The sequence below is a fragment of the Lolium rigidum genome, chromosome 2, assembly GCF_022539505.1.
Source record: "Lolium rigidum isolate FL_2022 chromosome 2, APGP_CSIRO_Lrig_0.1, whole genome shotgun sequence".
Taxonomy (NCBI): Eukaryota; Viridiplantae; Streptophyta; class Magnoliopsida; order Poales; family Poaceae; genus Lolium; species Lolium rigidum.
In genome coordinates, this window is record NC_061509.1 from 95,866,199 (window position 1) to 95,875,945 (window position 9,747).

Genomic DNA, 9,747 nt, shown 5'->3' on the forward strand with positions numbered 1-9,747 from the left:
GGGTTCATGATACATGTACCAATTTTCTTTAGGAACATTAATATGAGAAGCAAAGTTTCTATAGCAATCGATCATAATTTGAGGATCAAGACCATATTTAGCACTAAGGCAGCAGTTTGAGCGAAAGACTTAATGCAATCATACTCGTAGTTTATACCTTATTCCTTACCTTTGTCATTCTCCCAATCTTAAGTATTGCTTTGAATTCTTTCAAGAAGATCCCATCTAGCTTCAACCTCCTTGCTTGTGAAAGATCCCTCCAAACAGGCATCTAGATAGTCCTTGTGGTGTCCTGAAAGCCTTGCATAAAAATTATTAGTAATAACATTACGGGGGAGCTCATGAATGGGACATTTGAGCATTAATGACTTCAATCTCCCCCATGCTTGGGCAATACTCTCTCCATCATGAGACCAAAAATTATATATGCGGTTTCGGTCCTTGTGAATTTCACTTGGAGGATAAAATTTAGAATAAAATAGAGGCACGATATCCTTCCAATCAAGAGAATGCCCATCCTTCAGCAGTTTATACCAATGCGCCGCTTTACCAAACAACGACATAGAGAATAATTTCTTCCTAACTTCATCCACAGAAATACCCACACACTTGAATAACCCACATAATTCATGTAGAAACAGTAAATGATCTCCAGGATGAACAGTTCCATCCCCTTCATAGCGGTTATCCACAACAAGTTCAATAATTTTCATAGGTATCTTGAAAGGAATATTTTTAGTAGGTGGATTTAAAATATCACAAGCATCATTAGAGTTATCACATATGGGAGATAAAGTATTATCAAGGCAAAATACTTCTTCCAAAGCTGAGGAGCAAAAAAGATTATTTTTATATAAACTAGCTTCCCTAAGCTTAGACTTTTCCATAGCATTAGCAGTAATTGCGTTCATACTAATAACATTGTTACTAGCATGCAAATAAGGTTCCATAGGTTTTTTAATTTTCGCATCACATAATTCATGTCTTATTTCAGGAAATAGATTAAAAAGCTCACTGTTGTTTTCCATTATGCCTAACTAGTGAAAAAATAAAAACAATAAACAAAAAGATGCAATTGCAGGATCTAAACGAAATAGCTTCGAGCACTCACACACCAGCAACAGTGCTAGGAAATAGCTTAGTAGTCGGAGGATGTGAATACCTTTTACCTTACCTCCACGGCAACAGCGCCAGAAAATAGCTTGTTGCCGTGGGAGGCAATTCTCTGTGGTGTAACTTTTCTTCAGATCCCCGGCAACAGCGCCAAAAAATAGCTTGATGTCTACGCACGCTTCTATTCCTGTAGACAGTGTTGGGCCTCCAAGAGCAGAGGTTTGTAGAACAGCAGCAAGTTTCCCTTAAGTGGATCACCCAAGGTTTATCGAACTCAGGGAGGTAGAGGTCAGAGATATTCCTCTCAAGCAACCCTGCAATTAAGATACAAGAAGTCTCTTGTGTCCCCAACACACCTAATACACTTGTCAGATGTATAGGTGCACTATTTCGGCGAAGAGATATTAAAACGCAAGTGGTATAGATGGTGGTAAACGGTAATTGCGATCTGAAGTAAATATTGCAGGAAGTAAAGATGCAGTAAAACAGTAAATAATCGATGTTTGCAGTATTTAGAAACAAGGTCTAGGGATCCTACTTTCACTAGTGGACACTCTCAACATTGATCACATAATTGAATATAAATAAGCACTTCATCATACTACTCTCCTGTTGAATAAAGAACTCAAATTCATTGGGCAAGTGTGCAAAAGCACACCTCAAAGGCGTATTCCCAAGTACTAATAAACACCCCACACCGTCACCGTGAGCATTCATAGGAGGTACTAACACACCACAATTCATAAGGGAGTTACACACGGCGCACACACTGTCACCATTACACCGAGGTCACAGTAACTCCAAAGTTCACATAATAAAACACTTGAATAGCATATGACATCTAGATTGCAAAGCCTATGATCACATAGCTGAACAAATAAGTACTACTCTCAAACACTCTCTTGTTGGATAACAAACACCATTCATTGTGTAGGGCTACAAGAGCACACCTCAAGCCGGAGTAAACAAGCTCCACAACATTCGGAATTCATATTTAAGTAACCTCTAGAGTGGATAATAGACCGTTGCAATTTAGACCGAGTACTAACATAGCATACACACTGTCACCTTTAAGCTATGAATAGATCACATCAATACTATCATAGTAATAGTTAACTCCATAATCTATAAGAGATTACAATCATAACCTACGCCAAGTACTACATGATGCACACATCGTCACCTTTACATCATGAAGGAGGAATAGACTACTTTAATAACATCACTAGAGTAGCACATAGATTAATAGTGATACAAAGCTCATCATATGGATCTCAATCATGTAAGGCATCTCATGAGATCATTGTATTGAGGTACATGAGAGAGAGATTAACCACATAGCTACCGGTAGAGCCCTCAGCCTCGGGGGAGAACTACTCCCTCCTCATCATGGGAGACAGCAGCGGCGATGAAGATGGCGGTGGTGTCGATGGAGATGGCTTCCGGGGGGCAATTCTCCATTCCGGCGGCGTGCCGGAATAGAGACTTCTGTCCCCCGAAATGGAGATTCGCGATGGCGGCGGCTCCCCTGGAGTCTTTATGAAATTTCGTCAATCGGTGTCGAGTTTTTAGGTCACGAGGGGTTATATAGGTGAAGAGGTGGAGTCGGAGGGGCCAGGGGGCTCCCTCCCCATAGGCTGGCGCGGCCAGGGGGCCACCCGCGCCGCCTTATGGTGTGGGCCCCCTGCTGCCCTTCCTCGTCTCCCCTTCGGACTTCGGAACCTTCCGTGAATTATAAGATCGTGGGCTTTTGTTTCGTCCAATTCGAGAATATTGCCCGAACAGCCTTTCCGGAACAAAAAATAGCGAGAAAACGAGAACCGGCATTTCGGCATCTTGTTAATAGGTTAGTTCCGGAAAATGCACAAAATCATTATAAAGTGTGAGCAAAACATGTAGGTATTGTCATAAAACTAGCATGGAACATCAGAAATTATAGATACGTTGGAGACGTATCATGGATGTTGCGAAGGTCATCTCCATGTTTCCTTGTAGATCAGAAAAGGTCGAGCGAGACGAGTCGCTGTGCGGGGTGAATTCATAGGAGCCGAATCGAATCGGGCTTCCCAGACTTGGCGATGATGGTGTCGATGAATCTGCCGATGACATAACTGGATCTGCCGATGATCGATCTTGTGCCGACAGGGTTCCCACAGACGGCGCCAATTGTCGAGGGTACTCCTCGGCAATGCCCTCCGATTGGGGCTTAGGGTTGATGGAATCCTCGCAGCCGACACGAGACATCGGTTCACGGACAAGCGGGGAGAGCGATTTACCCGGGTTCGGGGCCCTCGATGAGGTAAAACCCTAACGTCCTGCTCGTCTGATCTTGATTATGAGAATATTGGGTTACAATGGGGTGCCGAAGGGTTCGGCTAAGATCTCGTCGAGAGGCTAAGTGCTGCGGCGACCTAGCTCTAAACTTCTGGTGGCTAAGATTGCTAAGATTGATCGTGTCCCTCGGCAGCCCCTCTCCTGGCCTTTATATAGGAGGCCAGGTCTCAAGAGATCTAACCGAGTACGACTAAGTTTACAATAATTCTATCTCTAAACTTTCCTTTTCCGGCTCCTTCCTTGTCTTGTCCGCCAAGGAATGTTCTGCTGCGCCATCCAAGTGGCCCGCCTTGCCGTCGAGTACCTTCATGGGCCTCCAGTTAGATCGTACAGGATAGGGAAATGTCGGTTACCCGAAGGGTAATGCCCACGTCAGCAGGCACGGAGATCGAGCTAGGCGCGATGGGACGGTTCGCTGCGCGCCTGCGGAAACTGCACCGCCGCTGCACGCCAATAACTCCCGTCGCGAGGTAGGCGACGGTTAGGTTAAAATTGAATGTGCCGCTGACGCGTTGGCCCCACCACTCCCCGCTGTAGTCGACTTTTGAGATGTGTGGCTGACAGGCGGCTCCCACGCCTAAAATTTTCAGCCTCGCGAGGCACCGACATGCCCAATTCGCGCCCTTGACCAAGGGCCGGTACGGGGTTGTCGGCGCTTCTATTGGGCTCGAAAAATCGCCGGCGCCGTTTGACGAGCCGGTGTGTGCCCATTTTCGCTCCCGACTGCCAAATCGCTATCGGAGCCGCTATGGAGGAGGCATGTGGAGATGCTCTAAATCACTTGTTGAGATGTAGCTTAGCTCAGGTAGTGTAATAATTGGATGGATAGACATGGAAGCCCACTCAAATTATCCAAGACCTATCACGTCATTGCACCAGTCGCCCTAGCCTGCCCGTCGCAGACAGCTTTCCACGGCACTGCACGCACATTATCCATCGATGACAACTTACAACTATATTTATAGGATAGTAGTTGGACGTATGTTCAGGTCTAGATCCCATCGGTAAAACTGAACTCGTTAGGACCGTTAACGCAGACAAGGCATTATCATGTAGATCGTCTCGCTTTGCAGACTCGCGGTGGTTGCTAACTTGACTTGCCAGGGAAACACACCACGTGAACATACAGTGTGTCGTTTGTTATTTCCTTTCCTTCCAAAACAATCATCGCTCAATGGCCACGTACTTACATCTATGCGAAACTGTAATCATGATATGGTACAGAGAAAAGAATGCAACCGAAATACTACCAAAAGAAATACGGTGCCCGCCGTGATGAGTCGCCGGCCGGCGGCGACACGCACGTACGAGCTCCGTTCCTCTCCCCCACCTGACAGCGCCACTCCACCACCTGATTATTCCGTTGCCTCCCTTCACACGCACTCCACCGCCATCCCACCAGAACATAAAAAAGCCACACATCCGACCCGCCTAAATGCTTCTCGTCGTCCCCCCCGATCTTCGCTGGCAATAATGTCGAGCGATCGATCCCCGGCCGGCCACGAGTCTCCAGGAAGGAGCAAAGTTAGTTGGGTTTCCTGCAGTTGTTGCGGATCTCGCCGCTGGACCCCGTGAGCGGGCTGATGTTGCCCATCTTGATCATGGCGGTGACGAAGTCGGCCGAGAAGGCGCCGCCGTTGCCCGCGTACTGCTGCGCGATGGAGTCCACGGGCCCGCCGCTGCCGAACAGCTCCTGGTCCGAGTGGAGCAGCCCGAAGCGGCTCAGCAGGTTGCGGTAGTATCCGTTGTCGAAGCGCACGGAGCTGAAGGCGTCCAGCGGCGCCAGGTTCCCGTCGGTGGCGCCGCTCTGCGGGCCGCACACCTGCCGCCGCCGCGTCGCGAACCCGGCATTGATGTTAGTGTCGTTGTAGATGCGCGACCGGAAGCTCGCGCACCGCGCCGCCCCGATGGTGTGCGCGCCGGAGAGCGCCACCATGTCCCGGGAGTCGAGCCCCTTGGACGCGAACGCCGAGATGAGGGTGGCCGCGCTGGACGACGGAGAGGGGAGGTTGCTGTTCGCCGCCGCTTGCGTCGTCGTGCGTGCGTCGCGGCGGCCCAGCGGCACTGCCCACGTCGGACCGCCCAGCTGCAGAAACAAACGTCGATGATCAGCCCACGTTACGTGGTAATTCAGACAAGTACGATCGAAGAGTGTAACTGATTGCTCGTATACTGACTACTGAGAACGCAAGTGGTAGTATCATACACGACGACAAGATCAACCGATATATCCCAGAAAGATCGAGCTTTCAGCATCGTGCAGCGGCAACAACCTCACTAGCTGTCTGTGCAAATCAATCGAGGCCGGCCCACATGTCAAAAAGCATGTGCTGACTAGTTTGTCGCGCGTGCGTTGTTAAAATTGGACACTGGCCTTTTCGGACAAGGCGACAGCTAGTTCGGTGTACGGGGTGTCGGCAGATCGATGCAGTACGTAAATAAATCAATTATCGGTCTATTTTCACCATGGAGGGCGTGCATGGTAATTAAGCTTAGTAGGAGGTAGGAGCGCGCTTACCAGGTTGACGCCGTCTCGCGCGGCGACGGCGAGAATGTCGGCGCAGGAGACGGTGCCGGGGCAGGCGGCGTCGACCCGGGACTTGATGGCGTCGATCACCTGGTAGCCCCGCAGCGAGTTGGCGTTGGGCCCGGCGTTCTTCTCCCCCGTGAGGGTCGACGAGTCGTCCAGCAGCACCGAACCGTCACAGCCCTGCGCGCGGCAATCGGAATCGACATGGATATGAGTCCCAATTCAGGTCAGCTCAGCAGGAGAAGCAGCAGAGATGATAGGTTGGAGGAACGTACGTTGACGAAGCAGTCGTGGAAGAAGAGGCGGAGGATGGAGGCGCCCATCCGCGGCTCCTGCTGCACGGCGGACGTCATCCCCGACCGCACGATGGACTCCAGGCTCGCGCAGCTGCCGCTGTAGAAGGACGTCGAGAGCTGCGCCAAGGCGGCGGGGGCGAGCAGGGCGGCGACGGTGGCCAGCACCGCCGCGGTCATGGCCGCCGCTCTACCACCAACAAACAGGGGAGCCGCCATTGCGAGCTTCCTAATTCGCTCCCCTTGGCTCCTCCAATTCCCTTTTGAGTTGGAGAAGCAGTGCCGTGCAGTGGTAGTGGTAGTGGTACCACCTCTAAGCTGCGGCTTCCCCGTGAACTATATAGTGTCGTCCATTCCCGCGGTTGTTGCCAGGAGATCGAGTGAAGCAAAAATAACTACTCATCACGGGGGCGGGCCACGCAACTTGTAACTAGAATCCATTCCGTTCGTGACAGCTCTTATCGAGCTGAGATCCTACCATACCATGCGTGCATGATCCTGCTAACGGCCATGCCAACAGAAAATGGGTAGTACTGTACCTGCAATCCGGCCTGCTGCTAGATACACTACTGCAGTGTATTAAATTGTTCTGTTATCCCAACTCACACCCGGAAACTCAAAACGGGAGGCCGAGCTACCCGTAGCAATTTAGAGCATCTTCATCGGGCACTCCAAATATGCGTTAGTACATACGCCGACAGTGCTCTACAAAGGTCACCAGCATCTCATCTCTTAGTTTGGCAAGGGATTGCCCACACCAGCGACCAAGATAATTTCTAGGGTCGAGGCGAATTCGAACGAATAATACGAAAATGTGTAAAAATGAACTAAAACAGCTAAAATTTAAATATATTACAAGGTTCAACATAACGGCTAAAAGTTAACTAAACCCTAGTTTACTGGCCGTCGGTCAACGGACTTGTCTCACCGTCGTTCTTTCCCTTGGCCAGCGCCACGGCTCTCGCGCCCGCCTCTCCACCCTTGACTCTTTGTTCTGGGCGAGTCTCACTTCTCCGTGGGTGGCCGCCTTGGCCTGGCACTAAGCGTAGAGCTCGAGCAGGCTTTGCCCCTCGGCCACCATGAGGAGGCGACTAGGCTCCTCCATGGGCGCCCGCTCGCGCGAGGTCTCAACGACGCGCTCGAAGATGACGGCGTTGGTCTCCTCGAGGACTTGCTCTCGGACCCTCTGTTCCCACGCTGCAATGAAGGGAGGCAAGGATCGCATCCTGCTCTGGTTCCCCCACTAACTCCTCCTAGGCACCCCACTCCGCATCCTCCTCCGTGAACTTGGCCTCCGTGTCCGCTATGAACGCCTCTTTCCACTTGTCGAACTTGGAGTCATCCGAGAAGTCATCTAAACCGAAGTCCAACAGCTCAATCTCATCGCCGAGCTATAGCGGAGCCACAGGCTTGGGCTAAGGTGGCACACATGCTCTGGCTGCGGTGGCGTGCATCCGCTACGGCCAATCATGGTGTAGGTTGTCGCGGGTCGGCGCAACATTGTGTTGTTGAGGCGAGTGTGGCGGAAAGGGTGTTGTCAAGTGCGGTAGAGATGTGGAGACGAGTGTGGCAAAGAACGTGTTAAATAGGAGGATAGGGCCGGTGTGGGAATTTACGCCAGATGTATCTGAGGAGTCTTCGCGTGGGAAACTGATGACCCACAAGTATAGGGGATCGTAGAAGTAAAACCCAAACTTATTGATTCGACACAAGGGGAGCCAAAGAATATTTATAAGCTTTAACAGGTGAGTTGTCAATCCACCTGCACCTGAAAATAGACTTTCTCACAACAGTTTATCAGTAGTAACAGTTTTATGGCAGTGGTAGTAGTAAAGTAACAACAGTAGCGAAATAAAAATAGCAGTAGCGATGATTGCAGTAGACAGCAGGATTAAAATATTGTAGGCACAGGGATGGATGAACGGGCGCTGCATGAATGAGAGAGTCCATGTAATAGCAAGACATAGGCATTGCAAGTAATAATGATAAAAGCATCCTAACATAATATAACCATAGGTGTGTGTTCCTATTTAGTCATGCGTGCTCGCAATGAGAAACGTGCACGACATCTTTTGTCCTACCAGCCCGTTGCAGCCGGGCCTCTAGGGAAACTACTCGTAATTAAGGTACTCCTTTTAATAGAGTACCGGAGCAAACCATTAACACTCTGTGAACACACGTGATCCTCACATCATATATATCCCCTCCGGTTATCCCAATTATGGTCACCTTGGGGCATCGGGTTCCGGACAACAATATGTGTATATAACTTGCAGATATGATCAAAAACAATAATTATCCTCATGAATCAATAATATGTTCAGATCTGAGATCATGGCACTCGGGCCCAAAGTGACAAGCATTACGCATAGCAAGTTGCAACAATGTCAAAAATACTAACAATGGATACTAGGCACTATGCCCATAACAATCTTATAGCTATTACATGACTACTCTCATCCAATCCCTACCATCCCGTACAGCCTACAGCGGGGAATTACTCACACATGGATTGTGGATGGTTGATAGAGAAGCGTCGGTGATGGCGATGGCGATGATCTCCTCCAAACCCCCGTCTCGGCAGGGTGCCAAAACGGAGTTTCTGGTGGCGGCGGAGCAGCGAAACTATTTTTGGAAAAACGTCGAACCCCCCTCGATTTTCAGGTCCAGGGGATTCTTATAGTGCGAAGGAGAGGTCGAAGGGGTGGCCGAGGCGGCCAGACCACCCCTTGGCGCGGCCAAGGCCTGGCCCGCGCCGAGGGTGGGTGTGGGCCCCCTCCATCTCGTCTTCTGGCTCCGGGAGTCTTCAGGTGAAATATTGGTGTTTCTATATTTTCCGGGAATTTTCCCGAAAGTTGGATTTCTGCACAAAAACGAGACACCAGAGCAATTCTGCTGAAAACAGCGTTAGTTCGCGTTAGTTGTATTCAAAACACACAACATAGACGGCAAACAACAGCAAAAGTGTTCGGGAAAGTAGAAACGGTTCGGACGTATCAGGAACCGGCGCTTCCACTAAATACAGCGACCCACATGCTACGACATCTGAGGCATCTCATTAAAGAGGAAATTGTCGATCGTGTCGCTGACAGGACGACCCTGCCCTTGAAATCCTATGTGGCGTGAGGTGCTGGTGCCCGTCCAATACCCTGTGTGTAGGGGCTGACACGGGGTTTCCGGCACCTGTATTGGGCACCAAAATGTGTCGGCACATTATTGGGCCTGCCGGCGTGAGCTTAAAATGTGGCCGACACCCCCAATAGAGCTATTAGAGCAACCCGTCAAAATTCCGACTAACCCGTGTAAGAGCTTCTTCATCTCTCAGGCGTGAGGGGTTCTAGGAACATAAGAGCAATTCCCTGACTGCACCCCACATAAATTTTGCTAGGACACATGAGGTTTGTGTCCTCATACTCTCCACCCAAGGCACAAAAAACTTAAACAGAGAGTCAGTAGACCATCGCCGGTGGAGATCGG

The 9,747-nt window shown here is 49.9% G+C and overlaps 1 protein-coding gene across 1 annotated transcript; it reads right to left on the bottom strand.

Moving 5' to 3' along the window:
• Positions 1-4,767: 4,767 nt before the first annotated feature.
• On the bottom strand, positions 4,768-6,797 carry LOC124686946 (peroxidase P7-like). Its single transcript, XM_047220816.1, has 3 exons — positions 6,253-6,797; positions 5,966-6,157; positions 4,768-5,533 (listed from the first exon to the last, which is right to left on the bottom strand). The coding sequence occupies exons 1-3, from the start codon at positions 6,487-6,489 to the stop codon at positions 4,973-4,975; spliced, it is 990 nt and encodes a 329-aa protein (XP_047076772.1). The 5' UTR covers positions 6,490-6,797; the 3' UTR covers positions 4,768-4,972.
• Positions 6,798-9,747: the final 2,950 nt, after the last annotated feature.